The sequence below is a fragment of the Mesoplodon bidens genome, assembly GCF_964165515.1.
Source record: "Mesoplodon bidens genome assembly, chromosome: 6".
NCBI classification, from domain to species: Eukaryota; Metazoa; Chordata; class Mammalia; order Artiodactyla; family Ziphiidae; genus Mesoplodon; species Mesoplodon bidens.
Genome location: NC_138162.1, coordinates 109,804,145 through 109,818,254, shown reverse-complemented (window position 1 = coordinate 109,818,254; position 14,110 = coordinate 109,804,145). Strand labels below are relative to the sequence as shown.

Here is a 14,110-nt window from a genome sequence, read left to right as displayed (position 1 = left end):
TTTTTTCAATTTTTGGCTGAGGTGGGTCTTAGTTGCAGGATCTTTGTTGTGGCATGTGGGCTCTTTCATTGCGGTGCGCAGGCTCTTCATTGTGGTGCGTGGGCTTCTCTATAGTTGTGGTCCTGGGCTCCAGAGCAAGCAGGCTCTTTGTTGTGGCACATGGGCTTCTCTCTAGGTGAGGCACACGGGCTCAGTAGTTGAGGCATGAGGGCTCAGTTGCTCCGCGGCACGTGGGATCTTAGTTCCCCGTACAGGGATCGAACTTGCATCCCCTGCATTGGAAGGTGAATTCTTAACCACTGGACCACCAGGGAAGTCCCCCTTCTCCCTCTTTAATGGAGAGGAATATGCCATATTCTCTCTTAATTTGCTCTGGGGGTCTATTCTTTTATCCTCCTCAGTGATGACTGTCTCAAGCCCCTTTCACTACAAGTTTAAGACTACAGCAGCAGCCAAATTAAAAAAAAATCTAAAACAAAAAAAAAAGACTACAATGATAACCATATGTTTCCTTTATTCCTAACTGCTTATGACACCCGTTTCTAAGCAATCTTTTAAATATTGGGTGTCATATTGTATTGGCCTTTATCATGAAAAACAGTAGTACTACAGCTGTTTCCCAAAGTTAAGGCTAATTTGGGCCGGCTGGCCCAGTGATGACTGAGGATGGCTTCAGAATCAGAAGTGTGCTGAGGATGAATTGATCTGGTAAATGAGCTAGAAAGTGAGGCCTAATGGAATGCTGTTTATAGCGTTCAACATGTAACAAGCATAACAGCATCCAGTTCTTTCATATTATGTTCAGGACCCAAAGAGGTTGAATAACTGGTCAAGGTCACGTTTGGTTATTGACATATTTAATTTAGCCTGTGGAGGGGAATTGGACCCTACTATTTATGTCCATGGTTGAAAGCTAGAAGAAATGTCCCAGACCTTCCTCCCTCTCCCAGCTGGTATGTATTGTAGACCCTGTAATTAAGCATTATCATTGAGGAAAAGGAGAGGGAATTGATATATATGATTATTTTGAACTTCAGTACACACTGAATAAAGCATTGGCTGAGTGGTACATAGTTAAATTCAGGTCCCCCTAGGTCCCAAGTATACATTTCAGATATTTATAATCATTGTTTATAAAATTAGCAGTTCATTGGTTTTTTTTGGCCGGTGTTGATTCAAGTTCCTATTATCAGGAACTTTTCACTCATTTTCTATTATATGCTAACTAGAAATAATCTGAAAGACATAAGCCTTTGGAAGATTTCATCAAGTTTAAAAACCTTGTTTGGTAGATAAACAAGCTGAGAAAAAAAGTGCATTTTTGAGAGTTTTGTTTGTTTTTTGTTTTTTTAATTGTTCATATGTAGCTTTGGCTTAAAACATCCTACCTTTTTCTCTGTCATTCTTTCAGGTCAAGATGATGTTTTCAAGTGCCTTGGGGAGAATATCCTTCAGAATGCTTTTGATGGCTACAATGCATGTATCTTTGCCTATGGACAGACTGGTAATTGTTAAATAATCTTTTTTTTTAAACTTTAAAAATCCTGACAAAGAAAATACCAAAAAGAATACATATTGCTAGCATCTTATCAGTTGTGATTGATAAAGGAGTGTTTTGACTTCTATACCTCTGTGGTCAACAGGAAAGAAATCTATTTAAAGTGAAGGAGTCACTTTTGTAAGGGTATATCGTATAGCTTGTCCAGTTGAAAACTATTCTTCATGGAAAAATGGTTATGATATTTTCAAGACTTGTTAGGACTATGAGTGATTTAATTTTTTCCTCTCTATTTTCCTATGCTTTCTAAATTTTCTTTAATGAATATGTGTTTTTGGTACATAGGAGAAAATAATTTTGTAGTAGAAAAAGAAGGTGACTCTGATTTCTACACTGTTGCCAAAGGGTAGTGGTAGTAAGTTAATTTGCTCTGGGGCCTGTAGGGATAACGTACATTTTTTATGCTATGATTAGTGGTTGGAAGCAGGCACATAGTATTCATCATATGGATCTTTCCAATTCAGTTTTAGGAAACTATTCCAACCTCACAATTTTTCAGTCATTTTAGGTCTTTTTTTTTTTTAACGTATGATGATAGTTAAAGAAGGTTTTTATTTTCTTCCAAAAGGATGTGTACTTCTGACTTCTACATGTATAATTGGAAAGCTTCTCTACTTACTAGTGTCATCATTATATTTGGGTATATTCCTTATTTGGGGCATTTTGCTAAGTGCTAGGATTTTATTATGAGCAATGGAAAGAGGGCTGTGTATTTAAACTTCTCAAGGAGACGGTAATAACTATGATTTCCATTTTTTAGGATCTGGAAAATCTTACACCATGATGGGCACAGCTGACCAACCTGGATTAATCCCAAGACTTTGCAGTGGACTCTTTGAACGAACCCAGAAAGAGGAAAACGAAGAGCAGAGTTTTAAAGTAGAAGTGTCCTATATGGAAATTTACAATGAAAAAGTTAGAGACCTTCTTGATCCCAAAGGGTAAATGACTTTGAGACTTTAATGTTGTGGTATCATGGACTAAAACAGACTTAATAAATTGGCTTAAGTGAAATGTTTTTGTTTTTTTTTTGTGGAACGCAGGCCTCTCACTGTTGTGGCCTCTCCCGTTGCGGAGCACAGGCTCCGGACACGCAGTATCAGTGGCCACAGCTCACGGGCCCGGCCACTCCGCGGCATGTGGGATCTTCCCAGACAGGGGCACGAACCCGTGTCCCCTGCATTGGCAGGCGGACTCTCAACCACTGCGCCACCAGGGAAGCCCCAAGTGAAATGTTTTATCCTGAACTTGAGTAAAGAGTTATTTTTCTAGTTTTTAGTTATATTAAGGGGTTTCCTGCAGCCAGTTCTGGGCTTTTGAACTAGGGCTGAGATGAGGCAGGGAAGCATGGTTGAGCAGCATGTATTTGGGTTATACCGTCTCTCTCAGATATATCCAAAAGCACAAACAAAAAATACGTATTGATAGTTAAGTTACTGAATATCAGTATAACTGGTATCCTTAATCAAGTAGAGTGTTTTTTGTTTGTTTTAAACCAAGAAATTTCGAATGGAATTCATCTGTTTGCAGGCTGTGACATAATCAGAAATAGTGAAACCTGGACTTCAAGATAGTTCATGAAAACATGATTCTCAAGGGAAAAAAGTGTCCAATTCTATGGCATAGGTTTTGAAAGAGAAGTGGCTTAAAAGTATTAGAAAGCCTTCAAGAATGCTGTCCTCAGTCTGCAGTCATAACTGAGGCTAATGAGGAAGATAAGGGGTATCTGAGGAAATTTGTGCATTGCACAGAGTTCTCTGAGTTCAGATTTTAAGGAAGTGCAACAATGGAGAGAAAAGAAACATAAAAACCACAGACTGTGGCTTATTGCTGTAAGAGCAGTATTTGGAAGGTCAAAGAGCCACGTGAGCTGAAGCTTATAGAAAGCGCGGAGGACGGTGAGGGCGCATCTAGTTATGTTGGGCTGAAGAGGACGATCAAGGAAAGCTGGTCTCAGAAGCAGTGGGTCACAGTGGCCCTCAATCAAGAGAAAACTAAACCTGTCAGCTCCTCACTGGCATCTGTTTTCTTTAGCAAAGATAATGATCTGCAGGCCTTTCATATGAGGCTGAATTGGCACTTAGTATTACTTCCCTTTTTTTTTTTTTTTTTGGCTGTGCCGCGCAGCTTGCGGGGTCTTAGTTCCCCGACCGGGGATCTAACCCAGGCACCTGGACCGCCAGGGAATTCCCAGCACTTAGTGTGTGTTTGTTTGTTTGTTTTATTTTTGGCTGTGTTGGGTCTTCGTTTCTGTGCGCAGGCTTTCTCTAGTGTGGCGAGCGGGGGCTACTCTTCATTGCAGCGCGCGGACCTCTCATTGTGGTGGCTTCTCCTGTTGCGGAGCACGGGTTCTAGGTGCATGGGCTCAGTAGTTGTGGCACGCGTGCTTAGTAGTTGTGGCTCGCGGGCTCTAGAGCACAGGCTCAGTAGTTGTGGCGCACAGGCTTAGTTGCTTCGCGGCATGTGGGATCTTCCCGGACCAGGGATCGAACCCGCATCCCCTGCATTGGCAGGCGGATTCTTAACCACTGCACCACCGGGGAAGCCCCTGGCACTTAGTGTTTTTATACAGAACTTTACTTAACATTTATCGAGTGATCACTATGCACTGATAGATGAAGAGCTCCGTGTGGACAGAATGGGAGTTTTGGAAACAAATAGTTATGAATCAATGCAATAATGCTTTTAAATCGTGAAGGAGGCTCACACAAAATAGGTGAGAGCAAAGAGGGAGTGACTGCCTTTGCCCAGAGGAGAAGGGAAGATTCTACAGAGAGTGCTTGATAAGTTTGTACTGAGTAGGAGTTTGTCCACTGAGAAACAGGGTGGGAACGATTCAGGCATAGGGGACAGCCTGTGCCAGAGCATGGAGGTGTGGAGAAATCAGAGGTTTGGAAAGTGACTCAGCTCTCCAATGGGGCTGAAAGGCAGTATGCACAGATGTTGAAACAGGAACCAAAGGAAGTCCAGAGGGAGGGAGGTTGTGGCCTAGGTACCCGCGTCTTGCTAAAAGTTGTGCCCCTGTACTTTTTCTGGCTCTGCCTTGAATCCTTTTTCTTGCACCTTCATTTCTGTGAAAAGCGTCACTTTCTTTGAGATCCCAGAAATTCCTCCTCTTTCCAGAAATTCTTAGCTGACTTCATTCTCATGTTTTATATTCCACAGTGCTTGTGTGAATAGCTTGAACTTTACTATCTACAATTTGCTAATAGTCTTTAGTAATATCTTATATGTTTGTCTTGTGTATAGTTTAGTAATTGACAGCATGGGCTTTGGAATCACCTGGCTCTGGATCTAGGTCCTCTACTTGTTACCTATTGGGCAAGGCAAGTTCCTTCTGCTTTCTAGGCCTCATTTGTACAGAAGGGATGATAACGTTACATAATATCTCAGAGGGCTGTTGTGAAGATAGACGGCGTTGATAGACCTGAGGTCTTAGAACATTTACTGGCACATAGTAAGTGCTCAATAAGTGCTAGCTGTTGTTGTCTCCTCCATGGAAGTTTCTCGAGGATTTTTGTAGTGTTTCTGAAGAGCCAAAGTGAATGGATTAAAAACTCTGAAGGTGATTTCCTTTTCAGAGAAAGATTATTTGAGAGAACCTAGTTATTTTATTCAAGTACTGATTTTATTAATTCACTGCCTATTATGTGTAGTAATATAATTGTTTTACTCAAGAGATAATGCAGTATACACCATCTTTAAGAAAAAGGGAAATATGAAAGGAAAAAAGTTGTAATAGTTCTGATCTTTGGATATATTCTAAGTCGAATATTCTATATGTATTTTATATACAGTTTTATAGTAGTAAGTAGAGTTTTGGTGGTTGATCCTAGGGTACTGTAAGATTCCAAATCATTAGAAAATAATAAGCTACATAAAACAAGAATCACTTGTAATCTCACCATCAATAAATATTCTTTTTAAAAATTGTAATGTTTAGGGGATTCCCTGGTGGTCCAGTGGTTAGGACATGGCCCTTTCACTGCTGTGGTCCAGGTTCAACCCCTGGGCAGGGAACTAAGATCCTGTAAGCCGCACGGCGCAACCAAAAAAAAGAATTGTAATGTTTAGATTTTTTGAAGAGCTTTTTTGACATAGAATCGGTCATCAACAAATACTCTTTATATTTTTTGGTTGATATCATTAAGTATGCTATATGCTCTAGGTTTCTGGCAGGTGCCCTCTACTGGTTTTATTAGTTCCTTGTGTGTAAGAGGTTTATTTATTTTTTAAATCATGAATGAGTATTTAATTTTACTGAATCATTTTTCAGTTTATTGAAATCATTTATTGAAATGATCATGTATTTTTTTTTCCTCTTTAGTCTATCATTGTGGTAAAGAGCATGAATCTTTTTTCAATGTTAAAACAACCTAGCAGCCCTGGGACAGTCCAACTTTATGTTTTTAAATCACTGTTAGATTCAGCCTGTTTTTATTTTTGTCTGTTTATATTTGTTTGTCTTTATTCATGATTGAGATTTGTCTGTAGTTTTCTTTCTTTTGCACAGTTAACATTTACTGAGTTTCTGCTCTTTGTGCCACATTCTGTGATCTGACAAGTAGATTGTTTGTATTTATGTGACTCTGCATTCTTTGTGGTAGTAGACATCCCACAGTGTACCCTTTTGAGTGATGTGATATTTTACCACATTATGAAGTTTTTCTTACTAGTCAAGATCTTAAGTTTTGGTTTAAATTCTTCTGGGATCAAGTCTGTTTGTTCTACTTATGTGGGATCTTTGTTGAATTCAGTATATATTTTTATGGCACATGGCTGAGTCCTTTTAAACAGGTAATTGTTTAAAAAGTGATTCTTTTGTTTTTACTGAACAGAAGCCGTCAAACGTTAAGAGTCAGAGAGCACAGTGTGTTGGGACCCTATGTCGATGGACTTTCTAAACTGGCTGTCACAGGCTACAAGGTAACAAAATCCTTTATGTGAACTACTAAAATTCACTGTAGCAAATTTTTTTGTTGTTGAATTTGTGACCTTTTTCTGAAATAAAAAAAAATTATGAAAGCATCACTTAATAAGTCACAAAAAAGTTTGTAATAAAGTTACAAAAATCTTTATTAAAAAGCTTTGGGTCAGTTTAATTTTGAGAGAAGGTATACATATTTGCAAGGCATACCTATTCATCTATTGTGAGACACATTTTTTCCATTTTTGTGAGCTCTAAAATTGTGATATTCCTTACGATTATATCTTAAAATGATAAATGGCAGTATTTTTTCTTCTGTAGTAGTACATAAAATAATGATGTTGCTTATGATTTTGTTGATTTAATGAAATAAAATATGAGTTGAGTAGTTGGAATTCAAAGCCTGTTTCTAATTTGAGAGAATCACTCTTCTACCTTTAGTTACTAGTTCTCTTCATTTTCAAACTTCACAGTTATGCTTTGTGTGAATCCGTTAGGCTTTCCTCGTTGGGGAAATGGGGGTAGGGTGAGCTGTGATGTAATATACCTTGAATTAAGAGTCAGAGACTGTTGATCTGGTGACAGTCTTCTCATATGACTCCTATATGACTCTGGATTGTTTAGTCTATCTCACCAAGCCTCTTTGTCCTAATTTTTAGAATGGAAATTAGTTTTATTGTCTTGACTATCTTTTGAGGTAGATTCATTAGTTCCTTTGTTCATTAATCACATTCTATCATTTGGTCAATGATACTTCATTTAGTAAACATTATTTACTTCATTTAGTAAACATTTATTGAATACCTGTTATATGCCAGGCATTGTGCTAAGTGCTGAAGAAATTTAAAAAAATGAATGAGGTGGTCCATTCCCTCAAGCTGCTTACAGATGTTATAAAGGTATTATAAAACAACATGATTTTAAGTGCAGTGAGAGATGCATTGTTCAGGATTCATGGTAGTTTGGAGGAGGAATACCTGACTTAAATGGATATGTAGGTGTCCAGCGAGGGTGGTATCCAGGAAAGCTTCCTGGAGGAGATCAAATGAGATAGTGCATGTGAAAAGTCTTAGAAAACTCTACGGTATCATATAAATGTTAGGTATTGTTGTTTTAATAATGATATTTGAGAGCTTATTTTTGCAACAGTGGAGAGAGATCAAGATTTTTTTTGAGAGCTCAGAGAGATTGGAAAGTATAAAAAGACATTTTATTCAAAAAATCAAAAGATTCAGTAAAGAGTTTTATGTAGGAGACAACAGATTAAAGACCAATGAATGTCTAGATGACCAATGAATAAATGTAGGCTAGGGACTTCCGTGGTGGCGCAGTGGTTAAGAATCTGCCTGCCAATGCAGGGGACACGGGTTCAAGCCCTGGTCTGGGAGGATCCCACATGCCGCAGAGCAACTAAGCCTGTACACCACAACTACTGAGCCCGCGCTCTAGAGCCAGCGAGCCACAACTACTGAGCCTGCGAGCCGCAACTACTGAGCCCACATGCTGCAACTACTGAGCCCGCATACCACAACTACTAGAGCCCAAGCTCCGCAACAAGAGAAGCCACCCCAGTGAGAAACCTGTGCACCTCAACGAAGAGTAGCCCCTGCTCACCGCAACTAGAGAAAGCCCACACGCAGCAATGAAGACTCAATGCAGCCATAAATAAATAAATAAATAAATAAATTAAAAGAACAAACAAAAAACAAGAAACATTTATTTTTAAAAAATGTAAGCTAAATAGAATAAAGCTTTTCCATTAAGTGTCAGGATTGTAAGATTTAATGGATCTAAAATGGATTTGGAACAAATCTAGAAAATTATAAATTTTACATTTTGTTGTTTTTCCATTCTGGTGCCAACTTCTACCTCTTTTTGCAATATTTTTACTTTGAGGCTTGTTCTGTATCATGTTGAATTTGTCCTTAAATGTTATTATTTTTCATTTATATAGGAAAATAGAATCTTATGATTTTCAAAGTTTTTCATATATATGTATCAGTTAGGATTATGTTTGGCTGCATATAACTGAAAAAATATAACAGGACTTAAGTGCTTTGGAATATGAATTATTATCTGTTTTGTTCCTATGTATCCTCAGTATCTTAAAATGTACCTGGCTTGTAGTAGGTGCTTTCCGTATTTACTAGAGTGAACAAATGAATGAATGGTGAGAGGGCTGGTATGGCGACCCCAAAGCTGCTGTTAGGATCTAGATTCCTTCCAGCTTTCCACATCGAGCTGGGTCTTTAGTAATGCCCTTATTCTCATAGTTCAGGATGGCTCAGAACCAGCATGTGATAGTGTGCCTACTCCCTTTAAGGTGAATTCCCAGGTGACTTTTTGTCTCATTCGCTAAAAGTCATATCGCCAGGCTGAGTTGCAAGGGCATCTGGGAAGTGCAGTCTCTTAGTTCCGCTGCAGTGTGCTCAGCTAAAGATGGGGTTCCTTTACTGGAAAAGAGGAGGCTGGATAAAGGAAGGCAACTAGTACAAGAGGAGGCTGGATAAAGGAAGGCAACTAGTACACTCTCTCACAAGTACAGTATATGTTTCTTGTTCCTCATTAAAATCCTTGTAAGGTAGATGATGTCATAGCTGTATTGTTATTTATGAAACTAGATTTCAGACTGCTTAAGTAACTGTTTTAGAGCTTATAACATTAAAAAAAACCCCAAAGATCCCATGATCTTTCGAGTGTCTCATGCTGTCTCTGTTTTAGTTATAATGGCAATGAAGTAGTGAATCTGTGCAGAAAATTAGTCTCTTGATGTCCTCATTTTTTAAAAACAGGTCTGGTAAGATATACACCAATGCGGTGATGTAATGCTATGCCTGTGTGAAGGGGTTAGAAATTATTTTTTGTTTGCTGTTTATTTATACAATATAATTTGATTTGACAATTAACTTCTATTACTATAATTAAATAAGCTAAAGTTTTTCAAATTTCTAGATGAGATGAGGATTGGCATGGCATGTTTGTCCATCTTGTGGGACTTCAACATGTAGCTTCTAAACTGTTCTAATTCTTGGTCAGAGCTGCTGCTTTATTCTGCACCTACAGTAAATAATGTATTTTATTTGAGTTTTCAGAGATAGTGCTGGCTATTGTATTCTGTGGGGCATAATGTTCATCGAGAAACAGAATGTAAACTCCAAATGTGGTTGACTAAGTAGTGAAACTTGGAATGCATTTCGTAGTATAGCAGAGTTTTAATGTTTATTAGATAATGAAATGTGTGTCTATGACTTGTTTCCACTTAGGATATTGAATCTCTGATGTCTGAAGGTAACAAATCTCGTACAGTTGCTGCAACCAACATGAATGAGGAGAGCAGCCGATCACACGCAGTCTTCAAAATCACCCTCACACACACTTTATATGATGTGAAGTCCGGGGTAGGTGTTCAGATACGTGACCCTTTTTTTTAATTTCTAAAGTGGATCATGGTTTATCTTATTCCCTTCAGGTGTTAGGTGACTTAAAGTCCTAGCCAGACATGTGTATCAATTAGGACTCAGGACAAGAAACAGAAGCCACTCTAGGTAAACAGAAAGGGATTTAATAGAGGGAATTGGATGATTACAAAGTTGTTGGTACACCTTCTGAGGAGTGATTTCTAGACTAAATCTCTAGGAATAACCTCCAGAAGAGCACAGATCTCATCCAGTGAGGATGGTACTACCCCTGAGGCCACCCCCAGACCTGTGAGTTCCAGGCACACCCCAGAGCTGTGATCCAAGATACAGGAGTCAGTGAGGCCACCTTCTTAGAGCCCTGGAAGTTGGAGAATGTGAGCTGGGATGCTTTTTTAGGAAAACTCATATATCCACACTCCTGCTTGCCAGCAGAAAAAAAGCCAAAATGGGTGAGGGGGATGGGGATGACCGCTACTTTGTTTCTGCCTTCTAAATCTTAAGCAAGACTATGTGATTGACGGAACCGAAGTCACATCCTGAGCCTTGGCTGCAAGGGAGCCTGAGAAATGTAGGTTTTAGCTCTCCACCCTCTCCAAATAAAGGAAGTTGGAACAGAAGTTATACAAGCTGATGGCCCATAGCCTTTGCCACAGCATTTTTTGAGCTTTAAACTCTGATGGCAAACTGTATAAGCTAATAATACTCTAGCTGATTTAGTGGAGTTTCTTTTGAAGTGTTACCTTCTGCTAAACAGCAAAGTGTTAGAAGGAGTCAGTTATACTGGGGAACTTGTACTATAAGATTCTAGATCTGTAGAATAATTTTTTGAGCATTTGGACTTGAAGCTTATGAAAAGTAACAGAGCCAGAGATGTGTATGCTTCTATCACACTGAAAACTTCTGTGTTGGCTCATACATTTGTGTTTTCCCTCTTACTTTTTATGTGAACTTTTGCATATTTTATTACTACCCTCCAGCGAATCAATTTCAAATACCAGAAGCTAAAATGATCACCCTGGCAAAGTGCTGTATTTTGGCAAGATTTTCATTTGCTGAGAGCATATTTTTCTTCTTTTACCATCACAGCAAGATTAGTGCAACGACAAAAAGTTCTTTGTTTTCTATTTCCTTTTCAGCATAAAACAGAAAACATACTGACTTTTTTTTTTTAAACCAAAAGTACTTTTGACTTGGGAAGCTTAATACCCTTTTGTTAGCAACATGTTTATTTATGGAAATAAGTATAAATGTATACTTTAAAGGAAAGTTTAAAAAAGTGATCCAGTCTATAGATTTTGGCATTGCTTTCCCACATTTCTTACATTGCTGCTGAAGTATAAACTATCTGTTATGTGTGTGATTTGATAATTGAACATTTTTGATAAAGGAAAATGTCAGTATGTGTAATATCTTAACTAGAAAAATATGTAAATTTAATATCTGAAATTATGAAACAAGGGAATTGTTATATGAATAATATGAAAAATTTTAGAAAGCATTGGGTCTTTGAGGGATCCTTCTGTTGTATAAAAGTCAGATTTTTTTGTATTATAAGAAATACAGATATTTTCCCTCAGGATTATTGGTAAATATATATGAAATTTTAAGCATGGTTTCACCTATTAAAATTTATACCTTATGAATAGTGCTTTTGTATACTTCTCTAAGAAGATTTTGTTGGGTTCCCTTCAAAATGTACCACATTGGGGAGCACTGTTTTGTTTTGAGGTCGTTTTCTGTCTGGATTCATAGTTGTGTATAATTTTGTGTGTATCTACTACTAGATTGTGTAGTTTTCTGACACTGTTCTGTAGCAGCACAAATTAACTTTAAAATAACAACAGATACGCTTTAATAAAAGACTTAGATAATAAACTCATTCGGTAGAGATGTATCACTTTCTGTATTCTGTAACTGTTTGTTGGTATTTGTCGATTTGCTTCCTAGACATCTGGAGAGAAAGTGGGCAAGCTGAGCTTGGTTGATTTAGCCGGCAGCGAGCGAGCGACGAAAACGGGAGCGGCAGGTGACAGGCTGAAGGAGGGCAGCAACATCAACAAGTAAGCGGTCCAGAAGCCTCTGCCTCTGTTGCTTCAGTGACTCAGTAGCCAGAAGGCGGAACTTCTGTAGTTATTGAAAGAATAGGATTCCGGAATGACTGAGGCTCTAAAGAATAAACAGTGTAGAATTTTCTTTCAGAGATATTTTTTAAGGGCCCGAGCCTGTTTTATGTTTTGTTGAGAGGCCTGCTGGGGCTGAGGAGCACAACCTCAGTCAAGTCCAAGGTTTCCCAAGGGCAGCCCTACTGAGGTTCGGGGCCAGGGAGTTCTTTGTCCCAGGGAGTGGTCCTATGCCTCGTAGGATGTCTAGTGGCATCCCTGACCTCTACCCACTAGATGGCGGCAGTACCTGCCATCTCTCTCCCCAGCCTGAGTTGTGACAACATAGATTATCTCCAGATACGGTCAGCTGCTCCCTGTGGGGGCATAGTCACCCTCCAGTTGAGAGCCACTGGTCTAAGCTACAGAAACAAACAAAGATAATCGGAGTATCAGAGTCCAGCTGTGGATCTTGGCGGGGGTGTCACTGTCTGAACAAACAATAACGTGTACTGGCTACATCGGGCTTTCCTTTTTATGACAGCTGTGGTGCTTATTTATACCAAGATTTTACTTTACAAAGTAATATTTTGTGCACCAAGTCCTTCAGATGGTTATACATTTTCTTACCTTAAGCTATATTGTTAGCCCCTTGGGGGCAGCAATCTTTTCCATCCTTGTGGCTCCCAGAAGGACACATAGCGAGAGTCATCAGTAACCAGCTGGAGATCATAGAATACCATCATCCAGATGCTATGCTATTATTTATTTATATATATATGAATGTTCTTGCCTTGTACTATGTTTTAGTTCATCGTATTGTGTTTGTGGCATCCTTTCTTAAAGATATGTGGTATTTGTGTCATTATCTTGACCTAATGGTTTACAGCTTACATTTTTTTTTTACAAAAATGAAAAAAAAATTGAACTAAGCCATTTTATAGCTTACAGTAGTATTAGAGGGATATCAGCGTTTAGACTTTATGTGTTCTTAACCTGAGCAGCAAAATGCTGACAACAGTGCTGTTCTCGTGCTGGTACAAAGGCATCTTGATGTTCAGTCTTTGTGCTAAAATGTGACCTTTGATATACTCAGGTTTTGACGATTATTACGGTTTGTTGCACCATGCAGGTCCCTCACAACCCTCGGTCTGGTTATCTCAGCCCTAGCAGATCAGGGTGCTGGCAAAAACAGGAATAAATTTGTTCCATATCGTGACTCAGTTCTCACTTGGCTGCTCAAAGTAAGTTTTTTTCCCCCCCTTTCTGGGATGCCCTTGGTGGTTGGTAAAAAGGAAGCATAAAGAGTAGACTATTGATTTCTCCCAATGATAATCTCCTACATCAGTGTTCAAATTTATAATCATTAGACTCTTACATGGTTGTCCTAATTTTAATGGATTAAGCATGGGTTTCTTTCTGATTCACCAGGACCCGGAAGCAGGGGGGTTTGCGGCACACCGAATCGCACAATCGCCTCTGAGATTTGGGGACTAGAACAGGACCTAGTGCTGACCTGATAGCTGAGCGCGTCATAGGAAAGGGGTTTCCACCGTGTTCCAGACCCAGCTGGACTGCTCCATCCTTCCCACAGACTCCTTTTGTTTGATGGACATTTTGGATCTTCTTTTTCTGTTTAACTTCCAGACTACTCATGATCATTTTAATTCGCTTTCAGCTGCTTAAGGCTGTTGTTAAAAGGTAGAGTAGAACACACAGTCATTCACTGGTTAATCGATTCAGCATGAATGAGAGGAATGGAAATGAGAAAGAAGAAGCCTGTATGAAGCGCTGTGAGGAGGATGTAAGGAAACGCTAGACACTCCTTGCCCTGTAATCACTCAGTCTGGTAAGGGAGGGAAGTTGTGTACACAGAATACTATAACACGAGTTGGTGATTCCATGAGAGAGAAGAAAATGGCATGTAATAGGAGTTTGGTGAGGAGAGAGACTATTTCCAGGTTTCTTCTAGTCTTTCAAGATTCCCTTTGGTCTTGATAGAGCTGGTGTGGTGGATTAGGTATTGGACTGGGAGTTAGCGAGGATATCAAATCCAGTGACAGTTTAACTCCTTCTAAAGTTGCCAACCCGGAATAAAATATTTTAC

General features: G+C 39.0%; 1 protein-coding gene across 1 annotated transcript in view; it reads left to right on the top strand.

The window, feature by feature from the left end:
- Positions 1-14,110, top strand: part of KIF13B (kinesin family member 13B) — a 188,114-nt gene that overhangs the window by 64,037 nt on the left and 109,967 nt on the right. Inside the window, exons 5-10 of the mRNA XM_081237002.1 lie at positions 1,412-1,504; positions 2,319-2,499; positions 6,397-6,484; positions 9,749-9,883; positions 11,852-11,964; positions 13,136-13,247. Of these exons, the coding sequence (XP_081093128.1) occupies positions 1,412-1,504; positions 2,319-2,499; positions 6,397-6,484; positions 9,749-9,883; positions 11,852-11,964; positions 13,136-13,247 (722 nt within the window). The remainder of the gene's footprint in view (positions 1-1,411; positions 1,505-2,318; positions 2,500-6,396; positions 6,485-9,748; positions 9,884-11,851; positions 11,965-13,135; positions 13,248-14,110) is intronic.